Below are 18,249 nucleotides of genomic sequence, written 5' to 3'. Positions count from 1 at the left end.
TCCTTTTCCAAACTCTCACCCATACGTATACTAGACGATTTTAGAGGGAAGGGGAGCAATTGGAGCGAAAAATTACTTTGATTCAAATCAGCTGTAGCTCTTGAAATAATTCAATAATTTGTATCAAAGGATTATTATCATATCGCTTATTAAAAATGAACATAAATCGTTTATCGTTTCCCACTTAAGATGCGTTAAAAATTCATATTTTATAATAATGTATCTAGGAAATACGTGCAACCTTTCTTGTTGGTAAAGAGGACACGCCCACTGGAAGATTAAACAGCGGGAGTGGTCCCTGCAGAACTTTCTCGTATACTCTCTTTATAAAGGTATCTTTCCAGAGAATGCCTTGCATGGCATTGGCGTACTATATTTATGAAATATTGACCTTTGGCGGGAATTCAGTGTTGTTGTTGATTTTTGTTGTTGGCGCCAATAAGTCGGCAGAACGCTCTGCCTACTAATTTTGTAACGCCATCAAGTGACCAAATGATATAACCCTTTAGTATGTTCCACAGAGTGTTGAAAACAAAGCAATGGTGATACAGTCAAAGATTTTGTGTTTAATTTCTATGTGATTATGGGTTTTTTTTAATGAGCTATCATGGGCCAAAACATGGTCCGTCGAGCCGGAGACGACTATGCATCTATTGAATAGTGATTTATTACTTGAAATCTGGTAATATCGTCGACGATGACGAGCTTGGTGGAAAATATCAAGAATGAGAACTGAGTTGTGGATAACTGGTCTCGTGTGACAGCAGTCCCAGCAAAGAGGTAGAGGCAATATTATCCTTTGAGTTATTAACTAATTAATTTTCCGAGACGGAGTTCATTTTTTTTTAAGGAGTTTAGAATAAAAATGTGATAACATTGTTCTCTTGAATTATTTCGAATTATATATTTATATGGCGGGTTTGACAAAGTTAAGAAACGATGAATTAAAACTCGTTGGCGAAGAGATAGGTTTGGTTGTAGCGGAAGGCATGAAAAAGAGTGAAATAAAGCCTTTAACTGAGGAATGTGACTTATTATAAAATGACAACGAAGTTGTTAAAGATGCTGTAGATCGAGTAACAGGGAATAGAAACCAAAAATCGACAGGAAATAGATAGTGAAATAGAACTAGGGCAGCTCAGATTAGAGAGAAAACTAAAAAGAATTACAATTAAGGGCTAATGAAAATAGTACTCAGACTCCTGTAAATCAAAGGTGTAAAACCGAACAGAAGAGTCGCTGGATAGCTTATTAAATTTTGTGAGAATATTGTGTAATAAAACACCGAGTAAAGCTGAGGACTGGAATTTCTTTTTTACTTCGTTAGAGAGAGCATTTAGTACTAAAAAGGTACCAGAGAAGCTTAAAGCAGAAATTTTATTAAATTTATTAAGAGAAATAGCTTCTAATATCCTAACTTAAATTGCTGAGAAAGATTTAACTAATTATAACGAAGTTAAATCAATTGTATTAAGAGAATTCGAACCAACAGCACAAGCGGTTTTAGAGAATTTTAGAAATGCTTCTAGAGATAACGAAAGTCGTGTGCAATTTGCGTCACGCTTAATGACGAGTTTTGAATATTATTTAAAATTAAAAGGTGCAACAGATTTTGGGACCCTAAAACAACTGATAGTTTTCGGATAAATTATTGCAAACGCTGTACAAAGAAACAGCAACTCATATCATAATTAGACAAAACCAAAAGTGGTTTCAGCTCTCGAGTTAGGAAAAGAATGTGGTCTGTATTTTGCTCCCAAAGGCAAAATTATAAATGAGACGAGAAAAGGGCAAAATTATAACAATAAATTTAAACTAGTCTGAATATAAAGATTCGCTTCATTGAAGCGAATTTTTATATTCGCTTCAATGAAGCGAAAAATAAAAATTGTGATTTATGTTCTTTGCATACTTTTGTTGATGCTGCCAAAGATGCTTATTCAAATATTTAAGGATTGAATTGAATGAAAAAGTAGAGGTGCTTCTTTTAGGATCTAAGTCCCAATTTGCACCACTGAAGGGGGTTACTATTCCACAAATAAAACTTTTGGCTGCTGTAATACCAGGCTAGCAAAATCTATTACTGATTCATTAAATTGTGAAGAAATTAGACATTATTTCTGGAGCGATTCGTACTTTCGTGGATCACTAGGGAAGACAATTGGACTGTTTTTGTGAAAAACAGTCATTGAAATAAGAAAATTAACTCATGCACCAATCTGGGGACATGTTTCTGGCAATTTACCATCTAGAAGTTGCAAAGCCAGTTTTCTAGTGAAGTTGAAATGTTGGGAGAGGCCACAGTGGTTGAGAAAAAAACGTAGAAGAATGTCCTTGTTCAACAACTGATTTTCCACACGTAAATAAGGAAGAGAGGCTGAAAAGAAGAAATCACCCAATTTGCTTAACACAACTGTTCCCTCGGAAAAGAATTGGTTTTCAAGATATTTTTTGAAGTATAAACAAATCGTACTTCTAGTAGCTTGGATACACCGATTCAAACATAACTACTCGGTTTCAAAGACATTGAAGGCCCATTATTCCTTAAAAAGCTGGATAATTACTTTTACATGTGTCTTTTATCGGGCTGTGCACCTAGAGCTTGTTACTTCTACTTCTACCGAGAGTTTTTTGATGGGATTAAGAAGATTTATTTCCCGACGCGGTAGAATACCTACAAAATATTGCGATAATGGCACAATTTTACAGGAGCATATAATCAGCTGAAGCAACTTGATTAGAAGCGTGTTTAACAGTTTGCTGCTGTTCATTTAATTGCATGGAGGTTTAACCCACCAGCGACACCGTGGTGGAGAGGTTGGTGGGAGAGAATTATTAGAATTATTAAAGATTTATTGAAGAGAGTTTTAGGTCGTGTTCTATTATCATATGAAGAAATGCTAATTGTGCTGACTGATTGCGAAAACATAGTTAATTCACGTCCATTAACCTATTTTTCTGAAGATGAAACTCTGAAACCATTGACACCATCTATGTTTTTGTTGTTTGTTTGTTTGTTTCTTATGGCACTTGCCACTGACAAGCCCACTGTTACGAAGACAGTGATTTAAGCCTGAGGGGGAACGTCTCTTATTTTTTATAGCAGCGCCAACTAGGGCCAAGAGTACGACTTTGCCACTCACGCATCACTCATTCGCTTGCACAACCCCTTTTTACAGGAGGGCACATTCACACATCTCACAGATAGAACAACAGAAGAACAACCATGCCCAAACCGGGACTCGAACCCGGGACGCCCAGATCACGGGGAAGACGCGCTACCCCTATGCCAGGACGCCGGCATCTATGTTTTTAAATGACATAAAGGAATCATATATACTGGATATTGACATACTGGAACAGAAATCTTTAGTTAAAAGAATTAAATACAGATAAACTCTTCAAAAGGATTTAAGAAATAGGTTTAGATCTGAATATTTAGGACAGCTTGTGCAAAAGCCAAAATCTAGATTACAAAATTCAATCAGGTTTGGTGACATAGTCTTGGTTCGAAGTGATAATCTTAAGCGTATTAACTGGCTCTTAGGAAAGATTACTGAGATCTTACCAGGAAAAGATCACAACAACCAGGTTGTGAAAGTCAAAACAGTCCATTCAACGTTACTAAGACCCATTCAACGAATATATCTTTTAGAAGTACCACCTATTGAATTAACAGACTACTCCTATTCGATTGGAAAACTAGAAAATAAATAAGATAATTCTTTTGAGAAAAGATCAGTTGATCCTGCATGTGAACTGACTGTAACACGAAGTGGTCAATTTGTGAAAATACCTAAAAGATTGAATTTATTGACATTTTATTAACTTTAGTTTTCATGAATAGTTGCAACATTAATAGCTTTATTCGGCAAATTAAATTTTTTTAAAGTATACCAAATTAAGACTGTAAAGCATGCTAATTGTTATCAACTCAAGGTGGGAGGATGTTAAGCATTGAAGTTGTCATAACTGATTATAATTATTATTTATTTTTATTATTCATAGTTTATTCTTTGAATAGCAACATTGTATTATTTTTTTCTGTATGGCAACATTATTTGAATTCTAAAAAATGAGTGGATGTGGTGACCTAAAAAAAAGGTCTACAATATTTATTATAACTTAATAATAAATACGAAATATGTTTTTAACTTTATAACTAGAAATATTACAATACTAGCAAGATACAAACATAATAATAATAGTCACAAATATAATAATATCAAATGATGCATTTAATATCAAACAAATCGAAATGCATTGAAAAATATTTTCATCTAGTATTAGTTCTCGTAGCAGAAGACTTAGCCTGCATACTGTCCACCAATCTAAAATTTCTCGGTATATAATTACTAACTGCTAATCTTTCACTGAGTTCTAAGTGATTGTCTGTGAGACGTGGGCGATATGTTGTCTTAATTACATTCATCGCTGATAATACAGATTCACGCAAGTAGGTACACCAAAAAAAAAAAAGCGATGTTAAATGGTATGCAAGGTTTTTTTTTTTTTTTTTTTTTTTTAATGAGGATACTTTACTCTGCCCTTTAGATTCCAGAAGTTATTCTTGGGTTCTGAACTACGTGCTTTTAAATTTATGTCAATTTGAAGGAGAAAAGCTTCGTTTTCTTCAAGAGATAAATATAATATATAATTTATATTATATCGGTGTTCCATAAATATATTTCTTTTAGTATGCGCATCCTAGTAAAAATGGTCACCCCAAATTATCTCGATGATCCACCGGTCGAATCACGATCGACTTAATGCCCACCCATGATCTAGAGCGAGTCATTCCGCGTATGGATGTGAGGTGAAATTTTGTGAATGAGGAATATAATTACTAATTCCTATGAACTCTATAAAAATAAATATAAATATTAAATCGGTTTAATCTAAAATTCGCACATTTTACTAAAATGAATATTATTAAATCAATTTAAAATAACATAGTTAAAATTCACATACCTTTCTCAACCGTAATAATCTTTATGAATGTCATAAGAGCAAATTGATTAACTAGGCTCATTACCAATTATCAGAGGTTATACTCCGAGACTTTTATATCATTCCAGGATTCTAGGATGCAGAAATGTTTAATTCTTATTTGACCCAATGCTTTTACATACTTCTGTATTGTAGTTATTCAGTTTCTTCTAAATTGTAAATTTGTTTTTCAATTATTTAAAAAAAAATGCTTATAACTTTTTGTATTTCCCCTTGTTTAACTCATAGCGACATGGTTTATGATTATCAGTTTTGGCTTTTCTTGTGATATATGTCCCTTGTGGAAATTATTTTTCCAACATGCTGCGTATGCCTTCTAAACATTAATAAAGTTTATAAAAAAACTCATTATTTTTGGTATGGAATAATTCAGCTCATCAATTTCAAAATTACACCATATAGAATTTATTAACTCAACAGGTCTCATTTCCGTTTATCCTTTATAGTTCTCTGGTATATATTCTTACCACCTGTAAAATATTTTTCATGAGGGCTCAAAAAAGTATTTTAAAATGATAATTAGGATAATCAGATGCTTAAAATTTGATTGGACTATCTTAATACTTTGTCTATAGTTAAGCATCATTTAAATTCAAAAGGGGTAAATATGCTTAACACTGTCCGTTCACGATGTAAGAGTAAAGTTTCAGCGTAAAAAAGTTTACAGACATGGAAAACCATTGTGTTGTGTTCCTTCTGTTTAAGATTTTCTTATATTTAATTACCATTATTTGTTATTGAATTTATTTAATTAAAATTCAACATTCATTTTTAAAAATGAACGAAAACTGTTGGTGCATTTCTTAAAATTCAGAATCTTCCAGTTAAATCAATTTATGCATATTCTGACTTCATTTTTGTTGAAATGATTACTTGAATACTGTAGTTTATGACATTTTAGTTTATTTCTTAAAGCAAAAGTGGCTAAGAGATTATTAATAAAGTTGCATCAGATTGCAATAGTTTTATTTTTATGCAACGTACAATCCTCCCAGCCAGCCTAATAAATACAAAATGAGCTTCAAACTTTAACCCTTTCAGGAAGGGAAGCTCAAACGTGCGCTTATCTCTGAGGCCGACAATCTCTTTCGCGAGTGTCTATTCAGGTCCGGAGGGTTTTTTGCAATTAAGCCTAAATTCATGAAATTACCGAAATATCAACGCGTTATTTAATAAAGTTCTGTAATATATTATAGTGTCACTATCACTACTATTCGAATGTTTTCAGAATCAATATAAGAAATATTCTGCATCATTTCTGCTATTTTAAGTACAGTTAAACATTTTAGACGCCTCGACATTCTAACGGTAAAAAGAGAAAAAATTCATGTCTACAAGATTAAGTTATCCATTAAAAACTGGACTGCAAACCTGAATAACCAACGCTGTAGCGAAAATAAAACTCCCCTTACTATAAACAAATTCCACGTGCGAATTTAAAGAACTGTCATAAAGCATGCCATTCGGAAACATTCCTTTCCCCTCATATAATCAAAACCCACGTGTATGTGAGTCATGCTACTCTCATCTTGAGTAGAAGGTTTGAACGTTCGAGGACAGATTTGCACAAATGTGTGAACTAGAAAACGTTCTGGCACGCCAGCGTGTCGGCAGGGAAATGAGTGCGTTTCTTGCTGGCACATAGACGTGACAGTCGGCGTGAAAGAGTTAATATATAAGACGTTATTGAATTTGAATTTCATGATTTCTATCTAAAAAAACGTGTAAATTTGTTTTAAATGAAATAAAATTGAGTGGTAAATATACTTACCAATGAATATTCTATGATATTTTTACTTTTAACGCTTAATGGTAAGTATGCTTACCACTTTTAGTTTTTCCTGAACGATCTCTGGTAAGTATATTTGCCACCCCTTATTTCATAAATCAAATGGCAAATCGAAGAACTTTTAATGTTTTAGTATTTGAATCATCAGTTTATCATAGTATAATCCCCCCCCAAAAATGTTATTTGTCAATGTCCCAGAATTATGCCCTAATAAAGGGTTAATGATGGATTGATCAAAGATGTATGGTAAAAATTGGGTGGATGGTTAAAGATGGATAGAAAAGATTGATTGAAAAAATGATATATCTTAAAGAAAAATGTGGGGAGTGACTTGTTGCAAGTTGTTTTCATTGCTTTAAAAAATTAGAGGCTCCAAATTATAAGTAATGCTTCGATTTTTTTAAATAGCCTATAATGATCTAATGAAAACGAAAAATGACGAAGTGAGGATGCTTATACAAATATACAATCTTCCATCAATTAGACAGATGGTCAAAAACCATTAGCCGCGTTTTTTACTAACTCAAACAGCTGTGAGCAGAAACGCCCCATTTTCTCCCACATCAAGCGCAAATATTAATAACAAAACTGTTGACGCAGCAAAAAAGCCTTTTTAATTTCAAAACATTCACTCAAATGAAACATAAATCTTTCCAAATAAAAATAAATGTATATAAAAAAAAAGTTAAGAATAACATGTTACTGCGAGCAGCTGAAATTTCGCATCATAAAAGAAGGATTAAAATTTTCTTTTGCCCGTCGACAGCTTGTTTGCGTTTAGTTTGCATTTGGAACCATAAATGCTTTTGTTTCTTTTTTCCTTTTGTGAGTCATAGAGTTCCCAAAATTTCCTGACAGATATGAAATTTTTTTAAATCTCAAACACAAACTATAAATTATCAACTAAATTGAAAGCAAAAAGTAGTCTTTATAACCTTAGGAAATATCAGTTGTATAAAATAAAGGTTATTCTTTAATTAAAGTTACTAAAAAAATATAATAAAATCGAAGGCTAATTAAAAATTATTCTGTTTTAAAAACACTTTCAAAGCAATAGTTCTACCTTCTCATTCGAAAAAAATGAGAGTTCATTACTATAACAATATATAATATCGGTTTGCAAACAAATATTTACTATGACTCTCATTAAGAATTTATTGTAAAAATTGTCTAAAATAACGAATTTTAATGTTTCATGACTCATTTGAATTAGTCGCAAATGAATGTCGTATCATTATTTCTAGTTTAAAATGTTAATTACAGTACTAAGAAAAATTCGATTAAATGATTTAATGATTAAAAATGATTTATACCATAGACGGATTGTATGAAAAGTAGATTTCCAAACTTTCGAGGAATACATTTATTGTCTCAAGCACAAAATATGAATTTTTCCGTCATTTAAAGAATTTGTAACAGTTTAGAAACCAGATTTTGCGCTGCGATTAGAGCAACACCCTATGTGTGTGTATGCAAGCGGCGGAACACGTGTGTGTATATTTGAAGTACAAGTGGTCGAAATAATGGAAACACTTGTGAATAAAAGTGACATTTTTGAATGTGCTTCGTAAGCATCAAAGTATAATAATAACCCCCATTTTTTTTATATAAATAGCAATGTATATATTCTGGTAGTATGTGTTTTCTTAATTGAAGTTCTGTAATTCTCTGGAGTTTTTTTTTTTTTTCAAAAGCGTAAAATGTTGGACCTCTCAGATTTTCAAAGAGGTTAAATTGTAGGAACCCGTCTAACTGGAGCAAGTGTGACCGAAACATACCAACTTTTATGCGTTTCTAGAGGTACAGTGTCTAAAGTCATACACAGCGCGGCAAAACAAGTTCGGCAAAAGAAAATAGTGGGCGGAAAGAGAAGCTCAGTGAACGTGAAAGAGACGACGGGTATTGAAGCGGATTGTAATGTCTAAAAAGTGAACAACTGCAGCAAAAGTGACCGCAGAGCTCAATACCCATCTGGATTCCCCAGTGTGATTACAGTTAGAAGGAACTTTCATAAACAGAACATTTTATGGCAGAGCAGCAATTCCCAAGCCACTTGTCACAGATTTAATGGTAAACGACGTCTACAGTAGTGTCAAGTTCCCAAAACCTAATCGTTTGATAAGTGGAAGAAAATAATATGATCTGACGAATGCGTTTCACCCTTTTCCTTACAACAGGACGGGTGCTCGTTAGGAGGACACCTGCACAAGCGTAGGATCGAGACTGTTTCCTTCCAACTGTCAAGCATAGAGGTGGATATGTCATGATATGGGCAGCCATGTCACAGTTTTTATTGGACTAATCGTAAACCTGAAAGGAAGGATCATTGGGGAAAAGTATAGCGAAAGTTTAGCTGACCAGGTCCATTCTATGATGCAAATATTGTTTATTGTAAGAGATGGTATTTTCCAGGATGATAATGCACTTATCCAAACAGCGAGATTTATACAGTCATGGTTTGATGAAAACGAGGATGAAGTTAAATATCCGCCTTGGCTCGCACAATCATCCGACCTCAATATAATTGAACCGTTATAGTCTGTTTTCAATACGGAATCGATATCCTCCATCGGCATCTCTCTCTGAACTTCCACAATATCTCCAGGAAGAATGGTACAATATTCCTTTAAATACTATTCAACACGTAAATATCGATTCCTAGGCAATCTTAACTTTATTACATACCAAAGGTGGTCCTACACCATACTAATAAAGGATTCTTTATAAATCTAAGGTTTTTCCATTATTTTGATAACCACATGTATACAACTTTTTGTTTATCTATGAATTATATATGCTTATAATAGATACAGAAACAGGGGAAAAGCAAAGCAAACAAAAATGAAAGATGTTACGAACGATGAAAAGGAAATGAGACTACATGGCGGGAAAGAAAAACAATTGATTTATGTTATTTCCATTGTGCTTCTGTAAATTATTCTTATTTTTAAAAGGATTTTGGGGAAGTTTTTTTAACAAAAGAAGGAAAATTTTAATGTCAGCAAAAAAAAAAATGTGAAACTCCTTGTCTTTCATTCCACCAAGCCACACATCCGTAATAATACGAAATCCGTAATTAATAAGACAATCCAACTTAAGTTTCAAATACCGTGGGAATCCAGTCTAAAAAACCTGTTTTAGATTAGGAATGATTTCTGTGCACGTGCATAACACTTAAAAGTTCCATTAAATATATATATATATTGAGGTAAAATTGTATTTTTGAAGTATATGATTTGGAATAATTCATAGTAACTATAGAATAAGTATTCAGAATAAAATTCAAAAAGCAAGATATATATTAGTCTGAAGACCAGCACAAATAATTTTTCTTCATCGCCGCGCTATCCACCAAGCCACAAATCACGACAGTGGGTGAGGGTTCTTAGATTCTTAATACGACAATCCATTTCAAGTTAAAAAATACGTTGCGAATATGGTCTAAAAGCACAATGCAAAGAATAGGAATCTTTTCTGCACATGTGTATGATCTTGCCACTTAAAACTTCAAATAAATATATAAATATTTTAATGTAAATTTTTAATTTTGGAATAGTTTAGTGTAGCTATTGAATTATTATTCAAAATATGTAATAGAAAAAAAAAGATTAAATATATATAAAAGCATTTTGCAGTTTCGAGACTCGAACTGAAAACCAGCAAAAATTTACGTTCTGTTCTGCCGCGCTATCCACCAAGATTCTTAGATTCTTAATACGACAATCCATTTCAAGTTAAAAAATACGTTGCGAATATGGTCTAAAAGCACAATGCAAAGAATAGGAATCTTTTCTGCACATGTGTATGATCTTGTCACTCAAAACTTCAAATAAATATATAAATATTTTAATGTACATTTTTAATTTTGGAATAGTTTAGTATAGCTATTGAATTAGTATTCAAAATAAGTAATAGAAAAAAAAGATTAAATATATATAAAAGCATGTTGCAGTTTCGAGACTCGAACTGAAAACAAGCAAAAATTTACGTTTCGTTCTGCCGCGCTATCCACCAAGCCACATATTACGACCACATATCACCAGTGAGGGGTCTAATATTATTAATAAGAAAAACCAATTTAAATTTCATATACGGTGGAAATCCGGTCTAAAAGCACAATGCTAAGAATTGGAATCTTTTCTGAGCATGTACATGATATTGGCACTTAAAACTTCAAAGAAATATATAAATATTTAAATGTAAAATTTGATTTTTTAAAATTTTAATTTTGGAATAATTCAGTGTAACTATAGAATTAGTATTAAAAATAAATGATGAAATTTATATATAAAAGCATTTTGTGGTTTTGAGACTGGAACTAAAGACCAGCAAAAATATTGGTTTCTCCCTGTCGCTCTATCCACCAAGCCCCTTATTCCTTGAGCGGCTGAGGGGTCTTTCATTCTTAATACGATTATCCCAAGTCCCATTACGACAATCCAAGTTTCAAATATGCTGGAAATCTGGTCTAAAAGTGCAATGCTAAGAATACGTATCAATTTTGCGCATGTGCGTGATCTTGGCACTTAAAATTTCAAAGAAATATATAAATATTTTATTGTAAAATTTTATTTTTGGAATAATTTAGTATAACTATTTAATTAGTATTCAAAATAAATAATAGAAGTAAAAAAAAAAGATGAAATGTATAAAAAAGCATTTTGCTGATTCGAAACTCGAGTGTTCCTCTCTGCAGCGTTATCCACCAAGCATATCACGATAACGGTTGAGGAGTCTTGATTCTTAATACGATAATCCATTTCAAGTTTAAAATACGATGGGAATCTGGTCTATAATCACAACGCTAAGAATAGGAATCCTTTTTGTACATGTGCATGATATTGGGACTTAAAACATCATATAATTATATAAATATTTTAACGTAAAATTTTATTTTTGAAATAATAATTTGGAATAATTTAGTGTAACTATAGAATTAGTATTCTAAATAATATTTAAAAAAATTAAAGAAAAGAAAAAATAGTTGAAATACATATAAAAGCATTTTGCGGCTTCGAGACTCGAACTGAAGACCCGCAAATATACGTGTTCCTCCCTCGTGCGGTATCCACCAAAATACATATCATGTAGCGGATTATTACGAGCGATGATAGAACCTGGGACCTTGTAGTTCGCAGCCCAGTAACAAGACCACAAGACAAAAGCAATTGCCTGTGTTTGTAGCTATTAGCTGGCTTATAAGCTTTTCACCACAGTATTCTTCCTCCAGTGAGTCGGAGGTGGGACGAACGATATGGGTGTTGAGTGGGGATGTAGTTGTTTAGTCTATTATGCCTGTACCCATTTGACCATCTCCAAGCGTCATGGCAAGCGTTTGTGGGTGAATGGTTGCTGTTGCGCCAAGTGAGTCTGACGGCTTTGTGTTGCTGCGTCAAGTGAATCTGACGACTTTGGGTTGCTGTGGGTAGATGGCGCCACAACAGCTATACGAAGGTTGAAAGTTCAACGTCCGAAGTAGGGTTTGACGGTTTTCAAACCCGGTTTTAAAAAACCGGTTTTTTAATGTAAATTTGTCACATTCGAAAACCAGTTTTTAAATTAAGAAAACCTGTTTTAAGAATTCCTATTATTATGTAAAAATTTATTCTGAACTTGTTTGATTTGATATTCATTCTATCCAACGGGCAGCACATTTTTTCAACGTTGCAAGTTACGGTGGCCAGTGCTTGTGCACTGCACAGTTGCGCCTCGAATTCGCCAATTTCTGTTTTTCTTGAAAATACCTTTTCAATTTTTTTTTTTTTCTAGGGGAAACAAAAGTTTGATAAAGTTCATCTCTTGCTTCTCGTCGGATGTTTTGTCTATCGGTATGAAGTCGGTGCTAATAGAAACGTCAGCAATTTGACTGGCTCGTTTCGAAGAACGTGTGAAAGGAATAAATAATTCACCGTTTTCTGCTTCTTGATCACAGTATTTAATGATATCATATAAAATTTTCTTCGTACCACTCCTGAAAGCTTTATTACACCATTTGAACTAACCATATCAATACGAAATAATCAGTTAAAATAAAATGCTGTCAGAAATGACATAACACTCACATACACGTGAAAAAAATAGAACTAAAAAGTATTTAATGCGATAAATCCAAGGTCAAATGTGCTCCTCGTTCCGCATCTCACCCCTTAATGAAATGGAATTGAAATGTGGTCTCAGAATCCGATCCGTCTCGAGTCACGACAGGTTTGCTTAATATTGTGAAAGTGAAAACCGGTAACAAAAATATAAAGTTGTTATATTTGGTAAAAATAACGTAAGTATTAATTATGTTAATTTTTATGCTTATATTTTCTATTTTACATTTTAAAATTTAAATTTTATTATATAAATTTCTTCTATCAAAAATTAGTGTAAAATAAGAAGTTCTGGCTTCCGTTTAATGGAATTTTAAATAAAACACAGGGAGTTAAAATATTCCATATTTTCTTTCGCAACGTTTTAACATAAATTATATCTTTAGCAAGCATCGGAATTAGATTAAGAAATGTTTTTTTTTTTTTTTTTTTTTTTACAAAATTCCTAGAAAATGTGTAGATTAGATTATTTTAAATTGCGTTAATATTAATAGTTAAAATAGTAAAATAAACATCAAAAATATTTATTCAATAACTTTAATTTCATTTTTAGATAAAAATGAGTAGATCGGAAGTTTGGGATAGTTTCAAAAAGTTCAGGATAGACAAGGCAATCTGAAATCATTGTAATAAAATGTTGAGCTGCCAAGGATCATCTACGAGCAATCTACATAATCATTTGAAAGCAGTTTATAAAATAATTGTCGGAAATAATATAATTGTTTAATTTTTTGAAGGCACTGAAGAAAAACTTACAAATCCAAAGACACTGAAAGCTGAATTTTCATTATTTGAATAAACGAATAAAAGAACAAAAAACTCAGATTTGTAATTTGATGCCAAACTCAGTAATTAGTGAACCGAGTATTTTCAATTTCAGGCAGTATTGTGCCCAAAATAAGAACGAGACTTAGCCACCGTTCAGTGGATATTTTATGTTTTTTAAAATCCTATTTTCTTAGGAGAAATTAAAATTAGTGAAAATAATATAAATATTATTTGAAATTTATGTTTGAGTTTTCGTTATTTTGTGTAAGTAATATGTATATGAAATCTTTAATTTTGTTTTCTATATTTTGACTTTGATATTGATTTCGTTTTTTGTTATTTTATATAAATTAAAATAAAATGGAAAAAATAGAATAGGGAAAATATTTTATTTTTCTCTATTCAATTTTTATTGACAAAAATTCGAAAACCGGCTAAAACCGGTCCTTTTGGAAATATCGAATTCTAAAACTGGTTTTCAAAAAGTCGGTTTTTGTATAAACCCTAGTCCGAAGTCACCAATGTATCGTATTGGTATGAGCGAAGATAGAACCTGGGACCTTGTGGTTCGCAGCCAAGTAACAAGACCACAAGACAAAAGCAATTGCCCGTGTTTCGTAGCTGTTAGATGGCTTATAAGCTTTTCACTACAGTACTCTCCACTACATTGGTGACCTCGGATGATGAACCTTCAACCTTCGTACAGCTGTTGGGGTGCCATCTACCCAAAGCAAACCAAAATCTTCAGATTCACTTGACGCAACAACACAAAGTCATCAGACTCACTTGGCGCAACAACACAAAGTCGTCAGACTCATTTGAAGCAGCAACACAAAAAGGCCGCAGCAACACAAATCCGTCAGACTCTCTTAGTGCAACAGCAACCACTCAGCCACACACGCTCGCCATAACTCTTGGCGCAACTCAAATGGGTACAGGCGCATTAGACTCAACAGCTAAATACATCACCACTCAACAGCCATATCGTTCGTCTCACCTCCGATTCACTGGAGGGAGAGTACTGTGGTGAAAAGCTTATAAGCCAGTTAGCAGCTACGAAACACGAGCAATTGCTTTTGTCTTCTGGTCTTGTTACTGGGCTGCGAACCACAAAATCCCAGGTTCTATCCTCGCTCATAACGATTCGCTACAATTTCGAATACAAGATTCAAGTTGGGAATTTAGTCTAAAAGCTGAATGCTAAGAATAGGAATAATTTCTGTGTATGTGCCTGACACTTAAAACCTGAAATAAATATTTTAATGTAAAGTTTTGTTTTTGAATCAATAGATTTGAAGAAAGATAGATTTGAAGATTTTATAGAAATAGAAGTTTATATATATATATATATATATATATATATATATATATATATATATATATATATATATATATATATATATATATATATATATATATATATATATATATATATATATATTCTAAGAACAAACGTATATCCTTTAAAATCGTACTTGAAGTATTTTGAATCCTTAGGGGGAGGGGAGGAATTTTTCTTTTCTACGCTTAATTTGAATCTGTAGTGAGTTTGAAGTGAAGACATTTTTTTGTTTGGATTTGTTTGTTTACAATATTTGCATGCGTTATTGGGATGACAGCCCTTGTTACTAAAAATCCTTTAACCCCCCTCATTCAATCAATCAATTCATGCGTTTTAATTATAAGGAAACCGAATTATAATTTTAAGGAAAAGAGTTTTTGACTTAACTGATCACCTATATTATTGCATTATTAAAAATAATATTTGTGAAATAATTTGAAGACCTATTAAAATAACCAGTGAAAATTACTTAATTTATAATGTACGTATTTAACCATAAAAAAGCTTTATTATATATTGAGAAAAAAGTTTCCGAATATTTTTTTGTGTAGCTTCTTTAGTAAATTTATTATTTAGGCGTTAAATTGTTAGAATTAGACTTTAGATATTTGCTGAACAGGTTAACTAATGAAATAATTTATGGGTTTCCTGTTTTATAAAAGATTTAATAATTATAATTTCCTTTATTGTTTCCCCTTCATCTGAAGTTGCTTACCTGTAGATCCGATCATAATTCCCTCGTTGAAAAAAAATGCCGTTCAATAATTTCAGAATGATTTTTATATTATTTCAACATTTTTGTTTCAATCTTAATTAGTGATATATTTAATCCTGTACTTATTTTATAGTTTTTAATATTTCTTTAATGAATCATGTTTTAATTCTCTGATTCTAACATCTTATTTGTGTCATTTTGCTTAACATTTTCTTTTCTTTTTACCCCCTAACTATCTATCTGCTAAAAATAAACTAACGAAAAAAAAATAAAGAAAAGTTGTTTTTTTTAATTTTATCTGAATTACTCTTTTATATTTCAATTTAATGAAACTTGGAAAATGTTACTTCTATTTTGGGAAATTATTCTGATGATACATGATATTTATATTAAAAAATCTCTAATCATCTTGTCAACTTAAAAAAAAGTAGTGTATTAAAATTAATTTAATAAAATTTGAAATATATCTGGATGCAGTATAAATATCATTGTAAAATTATTCATCTGGTAGTAAATTATTATACTGGTAATTTTTCCACATAGCCTCTGGTTAGGTCTGAGTATTGCACAGTATACTGGTAGTAAGCCAGTAAGTTTAGCTTTTGTAGCTCATTCAAATTTAATCTGAAAAAAAAAATATTATTCTATTGAGTAATATATTTTAAACATCTGTTATTAGTTTTTAAAAAAATCTAAACATTTAACTAACTGCACACTTTGTAGCATAAAAACAGTGATGGATATTTAATATGGAAAATACAAGGATGTTTTAATTTTTAATATGCCTCTGAATTGTATATTATTATATTGAATAGCCTAATATTTGTTGATATTAAATAAAAATAAAATTTTAGCTATATTCTAAAGCTTTATAAAGTCCCCTTATATTTAATAAAAATTCAGATTAAAAAAGATTTAATATCATAATATTCAGTTTATAATTTGGTTCTGTTATTTAATATCATAATACTAATTTTTCAAAAATTATTGATTTTACATTTTCTTTTTTTTGCAGTTGTAAGTAAATGTTGCAATTAATTCTTCAGGCATCTGAATTGACTTTTTTTCTCCCTTCCTTTGGTGCTAATATACATTTATTTACTCATTTTCATAAAATTATATAAAATATATTTCAGATTGATGTTTATGTACATTTAAATCTCATTTTTTTTTTTTTTCATATGATCTAAGTAATGAATGTCTTGGAAATTTAATTATTAAAAAAAAAACCTATTTATTAGAAAGAGATATAAAGAATATTTGCATATAAATATTTGATTTCTTTTTGTATGATTTAGAAATCATGAATTTGACTGGATATCAGGCTGAAATTGTGAAGTGTAAGACAGTACCTGATGGCTGGAAGAGAGTTGTTAAAAAAAGAAAATCGGGGAAGACAAAAGGGAAATTTGATGTTTATTTTTATAGGTGATTATATGAAACTTTTTTTTTTTTCCTTCCTTTGAATACTCTAGAAAATTTTGTACTTTTTTTTTGTTAGCACATTACAGCTGAAATTTTCATTAAATGTCACACATTTCTATTAGCAAGAATTTTCAAAATGTATGCCAATGGGAAGTAAGCAACTTTCCTCTATAAAATGTGAAAATGTTTAATTTTTATATTGATAATTGATTCACTTACAAAACAATGACTTTTTGTGGCAGAATTTTTGCTTAACTATAATTGTTGACGAGATAGTGAAAAAGTGCCTATATTTTATATGATATGTATTAATTTATATTTTTCCTGAATAATTTATTAAAATTTTGTATTTACAGTCCTGATGGACAAATGTTTAGGTCCAAGAAAAGTCTTCAAAGACACATAGAAACAACTGGAGCTGAATTTAATATAACAAGCTTTGATTTTTCTACTCATCAAGATCAGGAATTGTCTATAGAAGAAGATGAACCTATAGAAATACCAGACAAAACTATAAATGAAATCAGGTCGCATTCTTTCATTTTTCAATTGTAGCATTTTTTTTTTCATTCTGTTATGCTTTTTTAATGATATATTTCTTGCAGTTTAACTATACATAATTATTAAAATCTGGTAGATAATATACAGTAATTTGCATTAGATGGAAATTGTATTTCTATGTAATTTTTAAAAGCTGTTAAAAAATTTTTGACTTCTGAATGTTTAAAAAAATTTTGTAAATCAAATTCAAATAATATCTAGATTATGCAAGGATTGTGATAATTCTCAATATATATATAGTAACCAAAAATATAAGCATTAGGTAATTAAAACCTATTATTGAAACAATTTAAAATTAAAATTATTTTTGAAACAAAACTAAATTATTTCAGTATTGCAACTAAAAAATTATTTCTGATTCAAACTAAAAACTAAAAAAAGAACAGAAAAAGCACCATTGCATTTAGAGAGTGCAAATGCAGCTACTACTAAAATACAGATGAATCAAGACAATAGTAATAAAAACCAAGTTAATAGGAAAAAAAATAACAAAATTAAACCAAATAAAATAAGAAGCTGGGCTGAAGATTTTCTCAAGGGTCAC

The 18,249-nt window shown here is 31.1% G+C and overlaps 1 protein-coding gene across 4 annotated transcripts in view; it reads left to right on the top strand.

Moving 5' to 3' along the window:
• The window catches only part of LOC129990877 (methyl-CpG-binding domain protein 4-like), an 86,067-nt gene that overhangs the window by 56,173 nt on the left and 11,645 nt on the right, over positions 1 to 18,249 (top strand). For 2 of the 4 annotated variants that reach the window (XM_056098191.1, XM_056098187.1), the window contains exons 3-4: positions 17,018 to 17,147; positions 17,501 to 17,671. In XM_056098191.1, coding sequence (XP_055954166.1) covers positions 17,018 to 17,147; positions 17,501 to 17,671 — 301 coding nt within the window. Of the gene's footprint in view, positions 1 to 15,248; positions 15,486 to 16,054; positions 16,309 to 17,017; positions 17,148 to 17,500; positions 17,672 to 18,249 lie in introns of those variants that run through there. The other 2 variants (XM_056098188.1, XM_056098190.1) reach the window with 2 other exon arrangements.

Source organism: Argiope bruennichi, chromosome 2 (assembly GCF_947563725.1).
Source record: "Argiope bruennichi chromosome 2, qqArgBrue1.1, whole genome shotgun sequence".
In the NCBI taxonomy this organism is placed as follows: Eukaryota; Metazoa; Arthropoda; class Arachnida; order Araneae; family Araneidae; genus Argiope; species Argiope bruennichi.
The sequence above is the reverse complement of the archived record's forward strand: the minus strand, read 5'-3'. Positions and strand labels throughout refer to the sequence as shown.